Source organism: Mastigoproctus giganteus, chromosome 6 (genome assembly GCF_048544385.1).
Source record: "Mastigoproctus giganteus isolate SK-2022 chromosome 6, ASM4854438v1, whole genome shotgun sequence".
NCBI lineage: Eukaryota > Metazoa > Arthropoda > Arachnida > Uropygi > Thelyphonidae > Mastigoproctus > Mastigoproctus giganteus.
The window spans coordinates 135,711,777-135,736,614 of NC_143580.1; the positions used below are offsets into that span (position 1 = coordinate 135,711,777).

General features: G+C 38.7%; 1 protein-coding gene across 1 annotated transcript in view; it reads left to right on the plus strand.

The window, feature by feature from the left end:
• Positions 1 to 24,838, plus strand: part of LOC150084597 (uncharacterized) — a 324,615-nt gene that overhangs the window by 268,789 nt on the left and 30,988 nt on the right. The window contains exons 10-11 of the mRNA XM_090376299.1: positions 1,908 to 1,992; positions 24,101 to 24,149. Of these exons, the coding sequence (XP_090232425.1) occupies positions 1,908 to 1,992; positions 24,101 to 24,149 (134 nt within the window). The remainder of the gene's footprint in view (positions 1 to 1,907; positions 1,993 to 24,100; positions 24,150 to 24,838) is intronic.

Genomic DNA, 24,838 nt, shown 5'->3' on the forward strand with positions numbered 1-24,838 from the left:
GCATCTGTTGAAGCTTGGAGGGGAATTATATCTCACTGCTGATAAAGGCCTGAAAAGTGCTTAAAAAATCTGTACAGGGCCACCTCTATAGTAACTAAACTCTGTTGTTGATGCTGAATTTATGAGGAATCTTATACTATATGGGGAAAATGGCAACAGATGCCACAGAAGATTCTGACCTTATGCTATCGGTGAAGGGAGGCAAAAGGTCAGAATAGTCACCTCAACAGGTAGCATAGAGTTGCAGGTAGACAATGGAGTGTTGGCTAACAGATGCATCATGTAATTTAGATAGTAGTAGCCTTAATATTCTGATGTGTGTCTGTCCACGCTGAATGCCAACAGTTACTAACACTAACAGGCAATAAAGACAAAGTCTGCCTGTAACATACGAGTAGCTGAGTGGGCAACCAAGCCTAAAGGGAAGTGGGAAACATTGTTATATGCAGCTTTAAATGCAAAAAATTTATTGCAGGTGGAATGAAATTTTTCATTTCATTGGACCTTATTTGAATGCTTTAAAAGTAGAAAAGTAATAAAGCTCTGTAAAACTAAAAGATGGAAACTCAGTTTTCTCATTTCAGTTGTATTGGTATAGCCCCTAGACTTCTTTTTCACACCCCTAAGAGAATGTATACCACCAGTTGAGAAACATTGAATTGTCAGCTAGTGAGAAAGAATGTTTTTTTTTTTTTTTTTGGAAGATGCAGCAAATAGTCTGGTTCCTTTCTTTAGCCATTCTGATACTAAATTCTTAATCTAACCTTAAAAGTTATGGCTGTTACTAATGTTGTTTTATATTATTAGAAATTTGCTTTGCATACTTGATAATTAAATTTTTTTTCTGGTTTTCATTTTTCACAAACTTCCTTAATGCTTTAGTGAGCAAAAAAAAATAAAAAGATTTTTTACACCACTTATTTTTTCTGTTAAGAGGGAAGAAATAATTTAAAATAGTACACCTCATAATTATTTTACTTTATATTAACAGTCTATTTGATAATAATTATGAAAAATAATATATATACAATATAATATCTTTATTGCAATCAGCGAAAATAAGTAAATTTTATATGTATGCCTGATATCAATGGTAACAGCACTCTTGTTATCCAAAAAAAATTATTTCTCAAACTACCTTAGTTAAGAAAATTTTTCTTCTTAATTTAAGAACAAGTCTCATAGTCACTAAGTGTATTAAATCAATGGGTTCCGAAACTTAAAAATTTAACACAGAAGCAGGCTTACATGCATTGCACTTCATGTAAAAATAGCTCTTTCAGTTGAAAAATAATTAATGTTGCAGATGGAAAGTGGATACTGTAGAAATACAGAAAGTCACTGAAATCCATATTGACATCGATTTGATAAACACTTTAAGGGTCTTTCTCTCTCTTCCCCCCCTCCCTGAGTGGCTAAAATTTCTTCAAGCTCTGTATGTTTGAACTAGTATTAGCTTTAATAAGAACTGAGAGTTGTGAATTATAGTGTGTTTACTTTTTTGTTTGAGGTTGCTATTCTTGCTATTGGGTAACTGTATCGGTTATCGACAGATCAGGAGAGAATTAATGAGTAGATATGGCTTACATGCTTAAGAAAGTACTTTCATTAGTTTTAATCATGAATACAGAATTTATGCTAACTGGGCTAGCCGGGTTGGTAAAGTGCCTGCCTGGAAATCCAAAGGGTGCAGGTTTGAATCGCACCTCGGGCTTGGATCAGAGTAGAAAATGCAAAAACCTTGGGAGGTGCAATATGGCCACAGAAGCCAATGTGCCAACAAAAAAAAAAAAAAAAATACTGAATTTATCTTTTTTCAGTAGGGATTATTTACTGTTGAAAACTTAATTTATGTTTATAAATTCCAATTTATTAATACATCTAATAGGATTTTCATTGCATTTCAGAAATTTGAAGAAATTAAAAAAAGTTCATCTCGGGTACATCTTTAATAAACAGCTACCTTATCTCAAATGCATTTGTGAAGGGAAGGTAAATGATCATGATTTCTAAGCTAAATATCGTGTAATTTGTAGTATATACACAGTAAAGTTACTTTAATTAATTACTTCCTTAATAAAGCATTAATTATTGAAGCTAAAACTGTAATTGTATAGGTGGAGCTCAGATAATTTAAATTGCTAATTCTTAATTATTTATAGTAAAAAAAGTCTTTAATTCAAAGTGAAATGCTTGCATTATTGAATAACTCAAAAAATCGGAGTTATTCATGTTAAGTTTTTTTACACTATGGATAAAAAATATTCCAATTTTTAATTCAATTTTCCACTAAACAGATGAATTAACATTTTCTACTCATAATTGGACTTATTTTTCTCTTCATAATGTGAAAAAAAAAAAAATGTTTAAACCATATATATAAACTTTAATACATAAATTATGCAGTAAATCATAAACATGGTATATGTTCAAGAAAATGTAAGGAATCAATAAATACAGAGCACACTGGTTAATGTTAGAACCCACAATAGGCTTCAAACCATGAGTTACAGGAAGAAAATTATAAAGTTACCTTAAAATTATGTAACTTTATATGTATACTGTATTTACATAATTTAGAATAACAGCTTGTGATATTGTTAATATTCAGATTGTTCAAAATAAACCACTAAATTTAATGCATATTTATTGCTCTCCTGATTCCGGTCTTTTTAGAATGTCCAATGACAAATTTTTGTGATATCTTTTCACCTTCTTTATGCTATTAGTCTAGTTGACATACTTGATCTCTTTGAGGATATTTTAAAAACAAAAGAGAGCAGTTGAAACTACTTATCACAGGATAGTTTGTGTTAAACTAAAATCAATCATGCAGCCACAAAATGTACATAAACAACTAGAACTGACTAGAAACTGAAAATAGTATTGCTGTACAGTCCTCTTTTTATGCAGGAATTCTATTTTTCCCAAAAAGAAAAGTGTTCCTAAAAGAGAAATTTTATAAATAACACTTCAATTAGAACTACTGAACAAGCACTTCCTTTCCCGTAATGCCGCTGGGTAGGGAGATGTATAAAGTGTATATTTTAGTAATATGCAAGAAATTTCACACCATGAACATTGTAAAGAAATCTTAAATCATGGACACGATCATGTGACCTTGGTTTATGGCCGTGAACACATGAAACTTGTGCCAGTACAAACAGCTACAGAAATTTATCACTGAGATGTAAGTTTTCATGGAAACAAAAAAATAATTCGTGGGACAATAAACATATGGCTTTCAAAATTTATCTGTGTCATAATTGGAAGTGCTTTGCAGCATTTTTAGTTTGGCTGGAAATCTAGCCTTTCTTGTTAATTACAATATTGGTTAAAAGTTGATTTAAATCAAAGGTGCTTACCTTTGATTAAATTGAAGGCAAACACTGTGAATTTCATTTAATCAGAAAATCAAACTGAAGACTATTAAAAAGTTTTTTTCAAAGCCTATTAGGCACCTAAACACCTACTAATGGGTAATTCCTCTCAAGGCATTTGAAATGAATAATGTTATTTTGGCAGAACAGAGCACAGCTCTAGGGAAGGGTATCAATAAATACAGAGCACTATAGCAAACAAGTGCTGAGCAAACCATGGTGTAGGAGGGGACACCAGTAAAAATAAGTTGAGCTGATAAAATAATAATTATAAAAGCAATAAAAATGTGCAGATAAAAAGATAAAATGCAATGAGATCAGTTATGAACAAGTGAAGAATAAATAAAAGTGCTAAAAATCAAGATTACTAATAGCTTGCAAGGCAGAGTGTCTCTATCACCTTGCATAGATCAGTTTAAATAGTTTTTATGTGATAGAAACAGCTGGAACATGCACATGAAAAGTGCAGCAAGAAGGGGAGGGGAGGTGTAAAGGAGAAGAAATCTGGGCCAATGGGAGAAACATGTATTTGAAACAAAATTTAAAGTGTGCCAGCACACATATCTTAGAATAGTGGACTCCATAGTAGGGTTTATGGAGTCCACTATATTATGCTATACTCCATAAATCCACTGGTTAATGTTAGGACCCACAATTGGCTTCAAACCTATTGTTGAGTCCTAACATTAACCAAAAACAAAGTACAGGCAGAAATTGTGTGAACAATCAATCAACTAAACATATTCCTCTCGCTTCACCTTTCCTCTCCTTTTCTTCCCATTCTTTCTTTTCTCCCTCTTTCCTTGAGCAATGTTGTGTGCCAGTTGCTACTGTCATATGACCACTATGCTATTTAAACTGATTTTTGTTGACAACTGTTAAGCTGCTAAAGATGCACTCTGGGGCATGTGGGTGCCTCTGTTAGTGCAGAAATAAAAGTGAAAATATATTTAGTACTTAGAAGTGCAGATGATAGTGTACACATCAGTTGCTATAGGAAATCTTCCTGAGCTGTGCTGATCATGATAGTACATTGTTCAAAAATATGTTTCCCAATAGTGAAATAGCAAAAAAAATATATGAAAGGGGAGAACAATGTGCAGTACATAGAATTAAATGAGAAAATAGATGTAGTACTTTAGAGTGGAGATGATAGTATATATATATCACTTACCACAGCATGATCATCCTCTAAACTGTGCTGCAAATCAGAAATATGTTTTCCAATAGTGAAATAGCTAAGAATGATGTGGAATAAAAAACAGTATTGTTAGGGAAATTGGACAGAGAGGAAAAGAAAAGTTGGTGATACTTTTAAGAAATACTTACTATTTTTGATTGCTACATTGGCAATAATCACAGTGATTCAAAGCTGTATCACACCGTGGTGACCATTCCTAACAAAAAAAATAATAATAATAATAATAAATAAATAAAATAAAATAAAAGTTTGTGAAAGCACTTTATTCTCACTGTTGGAATGTGACTCTTCAGGGTACAATATTGTGTATCTTCTTCTGACCAACCGAAAGCACATGGGACTCCTGTAGAAAAAAGTAAGAGTATGGTAACAGTGATTTAAACTTGATGATTGCTACTTATCCCACAAAGGGCTAAAATATTTTAGAACTGATTCTTCCTAATTTGTACCAAAAATTTGAAAGTGGGGGAACCAACAGCGGGCAGTGACCACCATATCATAAAATGTGTTTTATATAAAGAAACTGTGTGTTGAAAGTGAGAGTTTCAGTTTCAGTTACAGGGGACTGTAATGTTAACAGGAGAGACTGTTTTTACAGGGATAGGATAACTTAAATAGAAGCGATGCAAGAATATTTGCTGATGCTATTAGGGTGGTGTTAGCCAGGTCAGAACACTGATAGCTTAGGGGGATACATAGACTAATACAGTGGTTCCCAAACTGTGCTGCTCCACAGGATATTTTAAATTTTCAATAGAGACACGGGGATACTCGACATCTTTTGAACACCGTGCATACTACTAGCTCTAAGTAGTTCACAGTTTCAACATTACTTATTAAGTTAGTTGGACCTAACTACTTAATAAACGGAACTGTTAGGTATTTCTTTTGGCCTAGGGGCACTGCAAAAAAATTACTGAGACACTAGGAGTGGCATGAACCGAGAAAGTTTGGGAACCTCTGGACTAATAGATTAACTAGAGCCACAAGCAAAGGGGAAAGTGATTCTTGCACTGTTTCTTTTGGAAAATGCAGCAACCTGGAAAGCAAGGTGTCAGGGATTAAATTCCTCCTGTTGTTCATTATGGAACAAGTAAATATATGGACTGTACACGGGTAACTAAGAGTAAGAACAGGTGCATGTATACTTGCATGTACACCAGTGGAGCATAATAAATAAATTTGAATTTGAAGTGCTGGTCAAGACATCAAATGTGGACATTGTTGGGATATAAAGGATGCAGTATTTGAATATGGGGAGTACAATGTATATTTTTATTTCATTCTAGCATTTCATTCTGTGCAAAATGAGACATGTCCACTGCTTCGGAGGGCATAGCAGTTGGCAAGGACTGTACAGAAACGTTTTAATGCTACTGTTGGCAATTGGATGTATTGACTCCCTACATGGAGTATTTTGTTTCCTCCTTTCTTTCTTTCTTTTTCTTACTAGACTTCTTCTTTTCTTTTGTCTTTCCTACACCTTTATTCACACTACTGTAGTGTTTTTGTCATCACCAGAACATTGATTAGCTGTATGCCTTTTTCTGTTGATACTTCCATGGACACTGTTCTTATTTTTTTATTTATTTTTTTTTTATGTGAACCCCAAACACGAGAGGTATTAGAACCTATAGTACTTAGTACCATGCTTGGGTTGGAGATTGAGAAGACGAAAGAAGATATTTGTTGACATTGGGCTTGAACTTCTGTAGATTGTAGTTTTCAGGAAATACGTATGAAGGAAGGTTGTTCCAGAAAACGGCAGTTGAATGAATAAATGAGGAAGATGAAAAGTTGGTTCTGTAGGTTTGAAGTTGGACAGTAAATGGATGTTGGCTGGTGGCGGCACGTGTTCGGACTGTTTTGAAAGAGAGAGTGGGAATTATAGAAGCTAATTCAGAAGAACAGTGCCCATGGAAGTATCTGTAGAAGAGGCATGTAGCAGAAACAGTGCGTCTATGAGAGCGAGTGGAGAGACTCTGTTAGAGATGAATCATTAATTAACCTAACTGCCCTCTTCTGAATGGAATCAAGAAGCCTGAGAGAGGTTTTGGGGGCACCACCCCAGATGTGGGAACAATATTCCATGGCAGGATGGATTTGCGATTTATACAGAGTGAGCAGCTGTTTGGAAGAAAAGTAACGCCGAGAGCGAAAGAGAAAACCAAGTTTTTTAGATGCAAAGGAAGCAATATTTGTAATGTGCTTGTGCCAAGAGAGATTAGAAGTCAGGGTAATCCCCAAAAGAGATATATCCTTTTGCCTAGAAATTGGAGTGTCACTAAAGATAAGCATAGGACCAGAAGAATCCTTTTTGTGAGATATAAGACAAGACTGAGTTTTAGAAGGGTTGAAATCAACTAAGTTGTCTTTGCCCCACTGGAGAATTACCTGAAGATCGGCATTTAAGGAATTGGTAGCAGATTTTCGAGAAGTTGAAGCTGATTGAGCAGGACAAGGTTTCTCAAAATGGAAAGTTGAATGCAATGTGCTATCATCGGCAAAACTATGGATAGGATTTCCAGTCAATGGAAGAAGGTCGTTGATATACAAGAGGAAAAGAGTGGGGGAAAGAACTGAACCTTGGGGGACACCGGCATTAGTGGAGAAGTTAGAAGACAGAGAGCCATCAACCATCACCCTCAGTGAGTGATCAGAGAGAAAACTGGATAACCAATTACTAAAAACAGTTGGCAAACCATAAGATGGAAGCTTGTTTAGAAGACCTTTATGCCAAACACGATCAAAAGCCTTTGAGATGTCAAGAGCAACTACTTGTGTTTCACCGAACCTTTCCATTGAATTAGTCCATAAATGGGTAACATAAGCCAGAATATCACCAGTGGATCGACTGACGGAATCCATACTGGTGATCGTTGATCAGACGGAAGGTTTCTAGGTAGTTTAAGAGTTGGCGGTTAATTGATTTCTCCATTACTTTAGAAAGAGTAGAAGTAATTGCAATGGGACGATAATTGGATGGGAGGGATTTGTCACCCTTTTTTTAGGAACTGGCTGGATATGAGCAAATTTCCAAGCAGAAGGAAAACACCTTTAGAATAAGAAAGTGAAAAAAGGCGGCAAAGAATAGGAGTAAGTTCAGGATCACAGGTTTTGAGAACAAGTGGAGAAATACCATCAGGACCTGGAGCTTTCTTAGCATCGAGATTCATCAAAATCCTTCTGACATCCTTTTGACGGAAGACCATAGGAGGCATTGAATGGAGTGTGTTGGGAATGGTGGGAGGTGTTTTACCAAGATCATTAATACATGAGCTGGAAGAAAAATGGGATGCTAGCAGGTCAGCTTTATGCTTGGCTGAAGTGACAACAGAACCATCTGGTTTGGACAGAGGTGGGAGCAGAGATGGGCAAAAGTTGCGGCCAATAGCTTTGGCAAGAGACCAGAATGCTCGGCTACCATTAGGGCAAGAAGCAAGTTTTCTACTCTTAGCCTGTTCAAACTCTAGTTTGGACTGATTAATAACTGCTTTACAATTGTTGCGAGCTTTGGTGTAGGCAGAAAATGAAACTGAAGAATTAGAAACAAGCCAATTACGATATGCAACATTCTTCTCTTGGACAGCCTTAGCACATTTATTGGAAAACCAAGGTTTAGATAAAGGACGAGATTTTGGACACTGCTTCTATTAGAATGAGCAGAAGCCTGAAAAACAAGATGCATGGTATTTCAGAGACTGCTGGGAGCCATTGCGGTACAAGTAAACACATGGGTTGTGTTAGGGTAGCTAAGAATAGAAACAGGTGCAGGTATACTTGCGTGTACACCAATGCTAGGAGTTTAGTAAATAAATTTGATGAATTTGAGGTATTGCTCAAAACATCAAAGGCAGATATTGTTGGGATATCAGAGACGTGGTGTCACACAGATATAAGGGATGCAGAACTGCAGTTTGGGGAGTACAACGTCTACAGAAAGGATAGACAGGATAGGAAGGGGGGAGGGGTTATGCTATTAGTTAAGAAACACATAAAAACCAAGGAAGTGAAGCCAGTCGACATCGCTGGACAGTGCAGTGTTGAGTCAGTTTGGTGTGACATAAGCATTGGGAGATCAAAATTGAGAGTAGGAGTGTGCTATAGGCCTAATGACTCTGATGAGTATAATAAGGAACTGTACAGGGAAATAGAGTGGGCTAGTAAATCAGAGAGTCTTATAATGGGAGATTTTAATTTCCCAGATATTGATTGAAATTTGGGGGCTGGTCACTCATACACTAGCAAAGTTTTTGTGGATTTATTAGATGATTGTTTTCTACATCAGAATGTTTGAGAGACAACTAGAGGGAGTAATACTCTTGATTTGATTATCAGCAGTGATTCTTCATGCATTAAGAATCTGCAGATAAATGAACCACTAGGTGGCAGTGATCACAGTGTGCTGAAGTGGGATTTACTGAAAGAGGTAACTACCATTAAGGGTAAAGGGAAGGGTTATTGCTTCCGTAAAGGCGACTACGATGGACTGAGACAGTATTTAAATTCTATACAGTGGTACCAACTGATGATGTTACCAACAGCAAATTCAAAATGGGAAGCATTCAAAGAACTTATCTTGGAAGCTACTAGGCTTTACATACCAACTAAGAAATATTGTTCAAGGTTTAGGCCAAAATGGATGTCAGATGAACTAATGTGGCATATGGCAGAGAAGAAAAATGCATGGGATACTTACAAATTAACACATGACACAGAAGCCTATGATAGATACAAGTTGATATGCAACCAGGTTACAAAGGAGGTTAGGCAGGCGAAGGCAGATTACGAGAAATCCTTGGCAAGGGATGCAAAGAAAAACAGCAAAGAGTTCTTTACTTATGTAAACTCTAGAAGGAAGGGGATGAATCAGATTGGTCCACTTGATATTGATGGGTCAACTGTTGATGATCCTGCTCAGGTAGCTAACAAACTAAATGAATATTTTGCATCGACATTCACCCATGAGGAGTTATTCAGCAAGGGGAATGCCAGAGGTGTATTCAACTCTAGCAGTAAGCTACAGAATCTTGAAATAACTGGGAGTAAAGTGGAGGAGAAACTGTTGAAGATAAACACAAGAAAGGCACCCGGGGTGGATGGGATCTATCCAGTTATATTAAAGGAGGCAGCAAAGGAAGTAAGCAAACCCTTAGCCATAATTATGAGAGCTTCCTTGGACTCAGGGGAGGTACCCATAGACTGGAAATGTGCAAATGTGACGCCAATTCACAAAGGAGGATCAAAGGCTGACACAAGTAATTATAGACCTGTGAGCTTAACTTCTGTTCCGGAAAAATTAATGGAGGCACTGGTTAAAGAAGCACTGCAGGATCATTTAGACAAGACTTCAGTTATAGCTCAGACACAGCATGGTTTTGTTAAGGGGAAGTCTTGCCTGACCAACTTGATTGGATACTATGATGCAGTCACAAAAGAACTGGATGCAGGGAATAACTTTGATATTATATACTTGGATCTTAGAAAGGCTTTTGATACTGTTGCACATGGAAGACTGCTACACAAATTGGAGCAGTGTGACATTGGCGGCAAATTGCTGCTATGGATAAAGGGGTGGTTGAGGGGGAGAAGACAGAGAGTGGTAATCAATGAACACTGCTCATCGTGGACTAATGTTATTAGTGGAGTCCCTCAGGGCTCAGTGTTGGGTCCATTATTGTTTTCTGTATTTATAAATGATATTGATGATGGTATATCAAGCTTAATGTCCAAGTTTGCAGATGATACAAAGGTTGGCAGGGTTGTCAAGGACACTACTGACACTATGCTGCTGCAACAGGATCTGGAAAGGTTGAGCAGATGGGCTGAGAGGTGGCAAATGAAGTTTAACATTGACAAATGTAAAGTACTACACATGGGAAACAGCAACCCCAGAGCAACGTATCAACTCTGTGGTACTACATTGACAGTGGTAGAGAATGAAAGGGACTTGGGGGTGATTGTGCAGGCAGATATGAAGTTCTCTGCGCAGTGCAGACGGGCTGCAAGAGTAGCTCATGGAGTATTGTCAATGATATACAGGAATTTTTCCAGCAGGGATAAGGAGGTGATTATTCCATTGTATAAGGCAATGGTCAGGCCACACCTAGAGTACTGTATACAGGTCTGGAGGCCTCATTTCAAGGATGTAGAGCTGCTGGAACGAGTACAGAGAAGGGCAACAAGATTAGTGAATGGAACAAAGGGGTGCTCTTACGAAGAAGGCTTAAGTTTTGCAAATTACAGTGTCTGGAGACTAGGCACCAGCGAGGTGATCTGATAGAGGTGTATAAGGCCTTGAATGGTTTAAGCATGCTCAATGCTGATGGGATTCTTCCTCTAGCTCAGAAAAATCACCTGAGAGGGCATAAATTCAAATTGAGGAAAGACAGATGTAGGATAGACGTGCAGAAATTTGCCTTTAGCCAGCGGGTGGTTGGTTGGTGGAACAGACTTCCATCCCTTGTGGTGGAGGTTGATAGCCTAAATAAGTTTAAGGCTCAGCTGGACAGGTATTTTGAACGAACAGAGGGGTAAAGTGGAAGTGGGTTTTTTTTTTTTTTGGCTGATGCTGCATAAGCTTGCTTTCTTGCATCAAATGCCTCTACTAATGCTAATTTCACTGACACGATCTGAGCCAACGTTGACATCAGAACTTTTGAAACAGTAATCTGACCAAGGAAAAGAAGAAAAGAAGTCTCGCAGGTCATCCCATTTTGCATTCTTGTAATGCCAAACAACACTAGGTTGGGAATAGCCATGAGATAAAGGTTCCATTGGAGAAGAGACAATCACCAAGTTGTGATCTGAAGTGCCTAAAGGAGCTCTCACTTCGACCGTGTACTTAGAAGGGTTGTTTGTGAGAAAAAGATCAAGCGTATTGGCTGTATGATTAGGATTGTCCAGTATTCTTGTAGGTAAATGAACAATCTGTGCTAGGTCATTAGTAATTGCAAAAGCCTCAGCATCTCAACCTGCTGGGTCGGTGTGACTAGAAAACGGAAGCCAGCTGGGGTTGTGAACATTAAAATCACCAAGGAAAATTACCTCACTGTTAGGAGAGTTGGACTGGAGAAAGTCAAGTTGCAACGAGAGGAAGTCAAAGAGCTCCAAGTGATTAGTCGAGTTTTGAGAACGGTAGAGACAACAGATGAATTTGACACAATGAGGTAGAGAGATTTTAAGCCAGAGAAGATCAGAGAGAGGAGATTCCAAATTGCCAAGTCTCTGACAGGGAATATCAGAACGGACATATGCACAGTACCACCTTTGAGGCGAAAGGAATCATACAGCGAATAATTTGGGCATCTGAGATGAGCAGTAGTTGAATCAACCGATAACTGAGATTCTGTCAGAAAAAGTACATGAGGTTTGGCAGACTGCAAGTGGAAATGGACATCGTTGAGATTAGAATTGAGACCACGTATATTTGTAAAATGAATTAGGAAGTCCTTGGGAGGTTTAGATCTTTTCGCAGATAAGCTTGCTCTATTAGTTTGACAATTCATGGTGTATTCAATAGTAAGAAAAAGTGGGTTGGACATGCTGTATGAAGTAATGAAATTTTTGGATATGTGCGTACATGTGGTAAGAATATACCCAGATCCTTGACATAACGTGGCCTCGACAATGCTCCCCGCATACACACTACTCAGACTCCCTCCAGTCACTATCTGGCAGAGTAGAGGTAGCAAGATTATACACTAGCTGATCTGAAAGCCTCCTGGAGAGTTACCAATAGGTCCGGTCCGGTGTACTAACTAGCGGCCGGCCTGCGAAAACCGTTTTAGAGCTGTACCCTCGAAATGTAAGGAATATTGGATCTCGCCACGACGTTCATCATAACCTCAAAAGTCATCAATCATACTGCATGATGGAAGAGATAGGGAAGGGTTGACCGGAACTTATCTCTAGAGACTAAACATGGGTTCCACCACTTCAAGCCTCCAATAAGCAAAGTGGTGGTATTTCACCGGTTGATGAGAGTCATCTTCCACCTAGTACTGCCTGGTAACATAGAGGGGCGGCATTCCTCCCTGTGGTGTGGGCGCCACACCTCGACCCCTGCTTACGTTGGTTCACACCTGGGTGGTCACCCACCATGTACTTGTGCATGGGGGTTATACCCAGGATTACTAACAGTCCCACCGTCGTGAAGGTGCAAGCAGAGGATTTGGCTGTCACAGACCGTCCGGACTTCGCCGAAATTGGGTCCACTTCACTTAAGTGTCACCCGAATATCAGTTCCATCAGCGTTTTAGACTCCCAGGTAGCAAGTACAGCTTGTCTGGCATATCTGAGAGAATGTCTGTGACAACCTCAAGGACCAAATTGGCTTCTGTAATTCAACTTACATTTTCTGGAACAACCTCCCTTCATATGTATTTCCTGAAAATTACAATCTCCAGAAATTCAAGTCTAATGTCAACAAGTATCTTCTTTTAACTTCACAACCTTTAACTGATGCATGGTACTAAGTACTATGTTCTGATACCTCTTATGCTTAGGGTCTTCATAAAAAAAAAAGGAAAAAACTCAGAGCAAAGTTAATTACACTACAAAGATATATGCTGCCTGCAGTTCTTCTGATCTGTATTTATGGTTCTTGCCAGAATCCTGCCAGTGAGCCTCCACTGGGTTTCTGTTGTTATAAGCTCAAAAAGCAGATTCTGAGTGATTTCGTTGTCATTAAATTAAATATAATTTCAGATGTCAAAACAGGAAAAGCCTTTATTGGAATGACTTGTAAATATCTGGCAATCCGAGTGGGTCAGGTTTCATGCTGGAAATATTACTAGAGCATTCATTCCAAAAGTCATGCTTGACTCAACTGTAAAATGAAAATGAGTCACATCCACTTTGTGTACAACCTTTCTCGTCACAGCACATGAAAATCCCTAAACTGAAAACTAAAACAACTTGGCCTTTCAGATACTGACCTCTGTTGCTGTGTTGAGAAAGAAAATTCAGCACATACTCTTTGCGGTTGTCTTCTTTGTGATGATTATTAAACCACCCTTACATCTTGCTGTGCAGTATTTCCTCCAGGAGAAACTTCTTACTTTGTGTCCAATGAACAAATTATTAAAAATTTTCAATAATATGCCTTTCTGGTTTATGCAAGGAGGAAAACTTTTCAGCAGACTCAAACTGTATATTCCAATGGTGAATTATGTCTACTTTCTGGATATACATGTAAATGCAACTCTGACTCATTTCGGAAACATCACTGTATCTCATGACAACATTTACTGAAAAATCTCCAAATATAGAACATTGCATTCTAACATCCACTGAACTCATAAAGTTGAAATGACTCCTCCAGAATTTCCATAATAAAATTCTCATAAAATTCTGACACCTCCAGAATTTCTGTCTTTGAACATCTACAATAATTAAAAACACTAATAATTAAAAACCTTATAAATATTCTGTTTATTCAGAAATGGCTGTGTATTAATGATGCTATTGCACTTAATATATACATAGTCTAAATTTGCTCGCAGCTTGAGGCTTTATCCCTAAATGCCTAAATGCCTAAAATGTCTGCCCTAAATGTCTGCAATTCTGCCCAGACACGATAGGAGGGAGTATATGATGAGAGCCTTGTCGATCAATTCGGCCCTGGAAAGATTGTGCAAGGCTCAAGGGGTAGAATTTTTTTCAGCCTGGACTGTACTTGTTAACAGGAGAGATTGCTTCTACAGGGATGGGATACACTTAAATAGAAAGGGTGCAAGAATATTTGCTGATGCTATCGAGGCAGTGTTAGGTGGGTCTGAAAACTGCTAGCTTGGGGGGAGACAAAGACCAATAGATTGACAGTAGCCACTGGCAGAGGTGAAAGAGATTCTTGCACTGCTTCTATTAGAATGAGCAGAAGCCTGAAAAACAAGATGCATGGTATTTCAGAGACTGCTGGGAGCCATTGCGGTACAAGTAAACACATGGGTTGTGTTAGGGTAGCTAAGAATAGAAACAGGTGCAGGTATACTTGCGTGTACACCAATGCTAGGAGTTTAGTAAATAAATTTGATGAATTTGAGGTATTGCTCAAAACATCAAAGGCAGATATTGTTGGGATATCAGAGACGTGGTGTCACACAGATATAAGGGATGCAGAACTGCAATTTGGGGAGTACAACGTCTACAGAAAGGATAGACAGGATAGGAAGGGGGAGGGGTTATGCTATTAGTTAAGAAACACATAAAAACCAAGGAAGTGAAGCCAGTCGACATCGCTGGACAGTGCAGTGTTGAGTCAGTTTGGTGTGACATAAGCATTGGGAGATCAAAATTGAGAGTAGGAGTGTGCTATAGGCCTAATGACTCTGATGAGTATAATAAGGAACTGTACAGGGAAATAGAGTGGGCCAGTAAATCAGAGAGTCTTATAATGGGAGATTTTAATTTCCCAGATATTGACTGGAATTTGGGGGCTGGTTACTCACACACTAGCAGGGCTTTTGTGGATTTATTGGATGATTGTTTTCTACATCAGCATGTTCGGGAGGCAACTAGAGGGAGTAATACTCTTGATTTGATTATCAGCAGTGATTCTTCATGCATTAAGAATCTGCAGATAAATGAACCACTAGGTGGCAGTGATCACAGTGTGCTGAAGTGGGAGTTACTGAAAGAGGTAACTACCATTAGGGGTAAAGGGAAGGGTTATTGCTTCCGTAAAGGCGACTACGATGGACTGAGACAGTATTTAAATTCTATACAGTGGGACCAACTGATGATGTTACCAACAGCAAACTCAAAATGGGAAGCATTCAAAGAACTTATCTTGGAAGCTACTAGGCTTTACATACCGACTAAGAAATATTGTTCAAGGTTTAGGCCAAAATGGATGTCAGATGAACTAATGAGGCATATGGCAGAGAAGAAAAATGCATGGGATACTTACAAATTAACACATGACACAGAAGCCTATGATAGATACAAGTTGATATGCAACCAAGTTACAAAGGAGGTTAGGCAGGCGAAGGCAGATTACGAGAAATCCTTGGCAAGGGATGCAAAGAAAAACAGCAAAGAGTTCTTTACTTATGTAAACTCTAGAAGGAAGGGGATGAATCAGATTGGTCCACTTGATATTGATGGGTCAACTGTTGATGATCCTGCTCAGGTAGCTAACAAACTAAATGAATATTTTGCATCGACATTCACACATGAGGAGTTATTCAGCAAGGGGAATGCCAGAGGTGTATTCAACTCTAGCAGTAAGCTACAGAATCTTGAAATAACTGGGAGTAAAGTGGAGGAGAAACTATTGAAGATAAACACAAGAAAGGCACCCGGGGTGGATGGGATCTATCCAGTTATATTAAAGGAGGCAGCAAAGGAGGTAAGCAAACCCTTAGCCATAATTTTGAGAGCTTCCTTGGACTCAGGGGAGGTACCCATAGACTGGAAATGTGCAAATGTGACCCCAATTCACAAAGGAGGATCAAAGGCTGACACAAGTAATTATAGACCTGTGAGCTTAACTTCTGTTCCAGGAAAATTAATGGAGGCACTGGTTAAAGAAGCACTGCAGGATCATTTAGACAAGACTTCAGTTATAGCTCAGACACAGCATGGTTTTGTTAAGGGGAAGTCTTGCCTGACCAACTTGACACAAAACCTGACCAACAGTCACAAAAGAACTGGATGCAGGGAATAACTTTGATATTATATACTTGGATCTTAGAAAGGCTTTTGATACTGTTGCACATGGAAGACTGCTACACAAATTGGAGCAGTGTGACATTGGAGGCAAATTGCTGCTATGGATAAAGGGGTGGTTGAGGGGGAGAAGGCAGAGAGTGATAATCAATGGACACTGCTCATCGTGGACTAATGTTATTAGTGGAGTCCCTCAGGGCTCAGTGTTGGGTCCATTATTGTTTTCTGTATTTATAAATGATATTGATGATGGTATATCAAGCTTAATGTCCAAGTTTGCAGATGATACAAAGGTTGGCAGGGTTGTCAAGGACACTACTGACACTATGCTGCTGCAACAGGATCTGGAAAGGTTGAGCAGATGGGCTGAGAGGTGGCAAATGAAGTTTAACATTGACAAATGTAAAGTACTACACATGGGAAACAGCAGCCCCAGAGCAACGTATCAACTCTGTGGTACTACACTGACAGTGGTAGAGAATGAAAGGGACTTGGGGGTGATTGTGCAGGCAGATATGAAGTTCTCTGAGCAGTGCAGATGGGCTGCAAGAGTAGCTCATGGAGTATTGTCAATGATATACAGGAATTTTTCCAGCAGGGATAAGGAGGTGATTATTCCATTGTATAAGGCAATGGTCAGGCCACACCTAGAGTACTGTATACAGGTCTGGAGGCCTCATTTCAAGAAGGATGTAGAGCTGCTGGAACGAGTTCAGAGAAGGGCAACAAGATTAGTGAATGGAACAAAGGGGTGCTCTTACGAAGAAAGGCTTAAGTTTTGCAAATTACAGTGTCTGGAGACTAGGCACCAGCGAGGTGATCTGATAGAGGTGTATAAAGCCTTGAATGGTTTAAGCATGCTCAGTGCTGATGGGATTCTTCCTCTAGCTCAGAAAAATCACCTGAGAGGGCATAAATTCAAATTGAGGAAAGACAGATGTAGGATAGACGTGCGGAAATTTGCCTTTAGCCAGCAGGTGGTTGGTTGGTGGAACAGACTGCCATCCCTTGTGGTGGAGGTTGATAGCCTAAATAAGTTTAAGGCTCAGCTGGACAGGTATTTTGAACGAACAGAGGGGTGAAGTGGAAGTGGGTTTTTTTTTTTTTTTTTGGCTGATGCTGCATAAGCTTGCTTTCTTGCATCAAATGCCTCTACTAATGCTAATGCTAATGCATCTTAGTCTAAATACATCATACTCCATCAGGCATCTCTCGTATTGTGGAGTTATACTTCATAACTGTTTTGCCATCATTGCATCACTTTGGTACCTACCCACCCACCCACCGAAGAAGGGCGAAATATCCCTGAAATGGTGCCGTCTGGGTGGTGGTACCTATCTGAGAATAAGTAACATTAGTCTTCTCCTTAGGTGAAGCGTTACTTATTTGAAGTAGTGCAATATCATGGCAACTCGTTGTGAAGGTATTCACAATATGAGATATAACTTAAAACGATGACGCCTTATAAATATTTTGTTTATTAAGAAATGGGTGTGTATTAATGATGCTATTGCACTTAATATATACATAGTCTAAATTTGCTTGCAGCTTGAGGCTTTAGCCCTAAATGTATCTTAGTTTAAAAAGACTGCCTAAATTCTGTTAATTTTACCTTAGTACAGTAACAGTGATATACTAAATTCAAATTTGCATTCTGACTGTCACTAGATTATGACTACTGATATAGACTTCACAATTTGACCTCTATCTAGAAAACCCTTCTTGTTGGATGACCATCATTTAACGTCAGTAGGTCTGCAGGCAGTGAAAAAGGATCTCTAGACCTGCTAAATTTCCGGTTTGAAAAATGTAATAACTTCAACACCTCTGTAACTTTGATAATGACCACTGCATTGAGCTCACTTGACTGTAACTACCTATGTACTGTGACTTGTCCTCCATGTGCTGAACTGTCTTACTGGTGTCAGGAATGGGAATTTGTTAAATTCTCCCTTTCATCCCCCCTTTTTAGTAGCATTAGATTTTCTGGCATCCACGGTTCGAACCCCAGTCTAATCAAGAAGCGTGTGCTACGCGCTACTGCTCCTGCCCACCTGGCTACAGAGGCACCATCCTATTAGCATTGATCTTGCTCAAACCTTTCAAGGCCTTAAACACCTCAATTACATCACCCATAAGCTGCAATTTGCAGAACTTAAGCCTTTCTTGGAACAGTGACCCATTGTTCCACTCACCAATCTCGTTGCCCTTCTCTGTACTCGTTCCAGCAGCTCCACATCTTTCCTAAAATGATACCTCCAGACCTGTATACAGTACTCAAGGTATTTCCTGACCATTGCATTATACAAGGGGACAACAACACCCTTATCCCTGCTAGCAGAATTCCTGTATATCATTAACAAGACCCCATGACCTACTCTGGCCACCTGTCTACACTGCTCAGAAAACTTCATATCTGACTGCACAGTTACCCCCAGGTCTCTTTCGTTCTCCACTGCCCTTAGTGTAACACTACTCAGTTGGTACATTTCTCTGGGGTTACTGCTGCCCGTATGTAGTACTGTACATTTGTCAATGTTAAACTTCAGTTGCCACTTCTCAGCTCATCTGTCCAACTTTTCCAGATCCTGTTGCAGCAGCATGCTGTCATTACTGTTAGTAACATCTCTGCCAACCTTTGTATCATTTGCAAACTTTGACATTAAGCTTGTTATACCTTCATCAATATGATTGATAAATATACAAAAAAACAATGGGCCCAAAGCCAAAACCTAGGGTACACCACTAATAACATTAGTTCACGAAGAGCAGTGTCCATTGATTACTACTCTCTGTCTTCTCCCCATCAACCATCCTTTTATCCATTGTAGCAACTTGTCCTTAATGCCATACTGCTCCAATTTGTACAGTAGTCTTCCATGTGCAACAGTACCAAAAGCTTTCCTAAATTTCAAGTATATGATATCAAAATTAGTTTTTGAATCCAGTTCCTTTGAGACCACGTCACAGTATCAAATCAGATCAGTCAGACAAAACTTCCCCTTAACAATCCCATGCTGTGTCAGAATTATTACTGCAGTCTTGTCTAGATGATCCTGCAGTGCTTCATTAATCAGTGACTCCATTATTTTACCTGGAACAGAAGTCAAACTAACAGGTCTGTAATTACTTGTGTCACCTTCAGTAATAGTAATAGAGGCATGTGATGCAAGAAAGCATGCATTATGTAGTATCAGCCAAAAAAAAAAAAAATTTACACAAACATTCCCCTCTAAAAGTTTGTCCAGTTCCTCCTTGAATCAGATGGTATCAGAAACTATCAACTTCCACGACAGATGGAAGTTTGTTCCAGCAATTAACTACCTGCTGGCTAAAGGCAAATTTCCGCACATCTATTCTACAACTGTCTTTCCTCAATTTGAATTTATGTCCCTTTAGGTACGTAATCTGAGCAAGCAGAAGAATCCCATCAGAAATCAGCTTATTCAACCCATTCAAGGCATTATACACCTCAATCATATCACCTCACAGGTACATAGTCCCCAGCCGCTGCAATTTGCAGAACTGAAGCCTCTCTTGGTAAGAGGACCCCTTCATTCCTCTCACCAATCTTGTTGCCCTTCTTTGTACTCGTTCTAGAAACTCTACATTATTCTTAAAATGAGGCCTCCCGTCTTGTACAGAGTACTCTAGTTGTGGCCTGACCACTGCCATATACAATGGGATAATCACACCTCCCTGTCCCTGCTAGCAAAATTCCTATATATCATTGACAAGACACCATGACTCCCCTGGCAGCCCATCTGCATTGCTCAGCAAACTTCATATTTGACTGCACAATTGCCCCCAGGTCATTTTCACTTTCCACTTCCCTGATGTAGTACCACACAGTTGGTATTTTTCTGTTGGGTTATTGCTACCCATATGCAGTACTTTGCATTTGTCAATGTTAAGCTTCAGTTGCCACTTCTCAGCCCATTTGCCCAACTTGTGTGGATCCAGTTGGAGTAGCATACTGTCTTTACTGTAGTTAACAACCCTGCGAACCTTTGTATCATCTGCAAACTTGGACATTAATCCTGATATACCTTCATCAATATCATTCATGAATACAAAAAACAACAATGGGGCCAGCACTGAACCCTGGGGAACTCCACTAATAACATTTGTCCATGAAGAGGAGTGTCCATTGATTATCACTCTCTGTCATCTCCCACTCAACCATCCATTTATCCAATGTAGCAACTTACCCTTAATGCCATACCTCTCCAATTTGTACAGCAGTCTTCCATGTGCAACAGTATCAAAAGCTTTCCTGAAATCCAAGTATAAGATATCAAAATTATTTTTGACATTCAGTTCCTTTGTGACCACATCATAGTATTCAATCAGAATTTGATTAGTATTCAATCAGAATATTTATTGGTTAGACAGGACCTCTATTTAACAAACGAATGCTGTGTCTTAACTATTATTGCAGTCTTGTCTAGATGATCCTGCAATGCTTCTTTAACCAGTGACGCCATTATTTTCACCGGCACACAAGATAAACTAACAGGTCTATAGTTACTTGTGTCACCTTTTGAACCCCTTTGTGAATTGGTGAAACATTTGCACATCTCCAGTCCATGGGGACATCCCCTGAGTCCAAGGAAGCTCTCATAATTATGGCTAAAGGTTTGCCTACTTTCTTTGCAGCCTCGTTTAATATAGCTGGATAGATCCCGTCCACCCCATGTACCTTTCTTATGTTTAACTTCAATAATTTCTCCTCCACTTTGCTTTCAGTTATTACAAAATCACCTAGCTCACTGTTAGAGTTTGATAAACTTCTGGCATTCCCCTCATTGAATAACTACTCACGTGTGAACGGCGATGCAAAATACTCATTCAGTTTGTCAGCTACCTGAGCATGATTATCAATAGTTTGTTGTTATTGTTTTGTTATTTGGTTTTTAGGAGCATCAGCAACTAAGGCCATATTGCTCTGGGATATGCGATAGTCATTCCCTGACCTTTCCGCATCCTCCGTATTTGGTGGTGACGGGCTCGAACCCCGGTCTAATCAAGAAGCGTGTGCTATGCACTGCTGCTCCTCCCCACCTGGCTACGGAGGCGCCTATTATCAATAGTCAACCGATCTATGTTAAATGGTCCAATCTGATTCATCCCTTTCCTTCTAGAGTTTACATAAGGAAAGAACTCTTTGCTATTTTTCTTTGCATCCTTTGCCAAAGATTTCTCGTAATCTGCCTTCACCTGCGTAACCTCCTTTGTAACTTGATTACAGACATAGCTTATATGTACCATAGTCTTCCGTGTTGCCTGATAATTTATGTGGATCCCATACATTTTTCTTCTCTGCTATGAGCCTCATTAATTCATCTGACATCCATTTAGGCCTGAACCTTGAACAGTATTTTCTAGCTGGAATGAAAAGCCTAGAATCCTCCAAGGTTAAGACCCTGAAGGCTTCCCATTTAGAATTCAACGTTGGTAACATTGTTAGTTGATCCTACTGTACAGAATTTAGAAACTCTCTGAGACCCCCTGTAGTCACTTTTATAAAAGCAAAAGCCCTTCCCTTTAGCCTTGATGGTAGTTACATCTTTAAGTAATTCCCATATTAGTACATTGTGATCACTGTTACCCAGTGGTTCCTTTATCTGCAGATCCTTAATGCATGAATAATCACTGCTGATAATCAGATCAAGAGCATTACTCCCTCTGGTTGCCTATCTAACATGCTGCTGTAGAAAACAATCATCCAATAAATACACAAAGGCCTTGCTAGTGTGGGATTGGCCAACTCACAAGTTCCAGTCTATGTCTGGGAGGTTAAAATCCCCCATTATAAGACACTGTGATTTATTGGTCAACTCTGTTTCTCTGTATAATTGTTCATTTTACTCATCAGAGTCATTAGGCCTATAACAAACTGCTACCCTCATTTTTGCTTTTCCAGTGCTTATGCACTGTCCATCTATGTCAACTGGATGCACTTCCTTAGATTTTATATGTTTCTTAACTAACAGCATAACCCCTCCTCCCTTTCTATCATGTTTATCCTTTCTGTATGCATTGTACTCCCCAAACTTCAATTCTGCACTGCTGATATCTGTGTGACACCATGTCTCTGATATCCCAACAATATCTGCCTTTGATGTCTTGACTAGCACTTCAAGCACATCAAATTTATTAACTATACTCCTAGCATTAATGCATATGCAAGTATACATGCACCTGTTTCTAATCTTAGTTACTCTAAGAGTAGAAACAGGCCCATGTATTGATTTGTTGCACTATGACTCCCAACAGTCCTGGAAATCTCCATTGCCTTTCTTTCAATGCTGCTGCTCATTCCAGTAGAAGCAGTGCCAGAATCACTTTTGCCTCTGCCTGCAGCTACTGTTAACCTTTTAGTCTGTGTATCCCCCCCCCAACCTTGCAGTTTTCTGATTCACCTGACACCACCTCAATAGCATCAGCAAATATTCTTGCGCACCCTTTCTATTTAAGTGTACCCCATTCCTGTAGAAGCAGTCTCTCCTGTCAAAAAGCACAGACCGGGCTGAAAAAATTCTACCCCTTGAGCCTTGCACAATCTCTCCAGGGCTGAATTGATCGACAAGCTCTCATTATATACTCCTTCCTATCGTGTCTGGGCAGAATTGCAGACACTTTCACATTCAACCCTAACTTGCAACTTTTTTTCAAAATTGACCTGTACTTGTTGAGTAATCTGTAGATCTCTTAGTCTTAATATCATTAGTTCCAATGTATTCAACAATATCACCTTTTGTGCCTTTAAAAGATGATATCTGCTCTACAACGTCATCAACTTTTGCCCCTGGCAGACATACCCTGGTCCTGTTCTACCTCTCCTTGCATAGTATATTCGCCGTCTCCCCCGATGTTGCCATCTGTTATAAACTGTCTACAGGTACTTGGAAATATAGTTAAAAGTAGCACTTACAGGAAGATTTCAAGGCAGTTTGGGTATTAATAGATGTGTTGTTAAAAACAACCTTAAAAAATGTAGATATGCCCACATGGAATACTTAGATATGTTCACATGGAAAACATCGGAATGCTCACATACTCTCAGGGCCCGTGCAGTGAATTGCTAGGCAGACAGTCAGGCCTTAATGACTGAAATGCCTCCTGCCCTAAATAAATACCATAAATGAAATAAAATTTATGCACAATACTATTAATGTGCATATAATGTATAATTGTTAAACCAGCAAGAGCATTAACGCCACATTAACACGAAAGTGTATCCATCACAGTGATAAAAGACTAAAATTAGCAGTTAAAAATTATAAATATATATATTTATATTACCCATAGGGTGCAAGGGAGCCAGAGGCATATCTTGCACCATCCAAAAAAAATTTCCCAAGTTACCCTAAGAGAGAGAGAGAGAGAGAGAGAGTCAAAAGTAGAAAGGAATCACCAAGAAAGAGAAGAATGATGACATCCAGCTCAGGACTCTGAGTGTGCCAAACCCATACTCACCAGATATGAAACGTATTCCCAAAATGGTTAATGAAGGAATGGTTAAATTATTAGAAAGACTAGGAAAAAGATATGGGCAGAAGGTTATTTTACTTTTATTTTCATTTTGTTATTGTTATTTTTTTCTATATTTATTTTTATTTGCTGACATATAAGTATATGTATAAGTTTGCTTCCTTGCATTCATCATTTCACCAATACTGATAATGAAAAAAGTGCAAGTCTGTATGTTAAAAGTAGCAAATTTGGGTGACAGGTTGCTAATCTGGGTGGGAATTACAGAAGTACTATAATAATAAAAGCAGTACTTGAGATGTGGACTAAATTTTGACTGGAAATTTTGCTTTGTCTTTGTTTATTCTAGGGAGCATGCAGAAGACATGATGATTTCATTCAAGGAGGAAAAGCAAATGGTATTTCAATTCACTCTTGATTTTTAACTACTTTTAGGCCCAATACTGAGTGTTTATTTGCATTTGATAAATACTGTTCATTTAAAATATGTCCACTGAAAGGCAACATATTAAAATCAAGTTTTCTATAGATATTTCTGTGGGCATAAGCTTTTCAAATTGGCTGACACAATATGGTTATGTTGCTGATGTCCCTAAAAACCAATGTCATCTTTAAAATTAGCATCCGTAATTATACCTCTCTCCCTTCTCTCCAGATGTTCACTGCAACCAGTCAACATTGATTCACAGCTCACCTTTAGACTCACTGATAAACTTTTCTTCTTCTTCTTCCTCATATATCCTTTCTACTTCTGTTCTTTGAAAAAAATCTTCCTTTGCATGTATTTCCTAAAAATTGTAATCTATAGAAATTCAGTTATAAGTCTCGTTTGAACAAGTTGCTTCTTTCTTTCTTTCTCCCTGACCTCCACCCCATACATAGAACTCTAGTATCATTGTATATATTGAAAGCTACCAGGCTTTTCATATTAACTAAGAAATGCTGTTCAAAATTTAGACCTAAATGGATGTCAGATGAACTAATGAGGCTCGTGGCAGAGAATAAAAATGCATAGGGTGCTTATAAGTTATCAGGTGACACAGAAGCCTATGGCAGATATAAGCTAGTCTGTAATCAAGTCACAAAG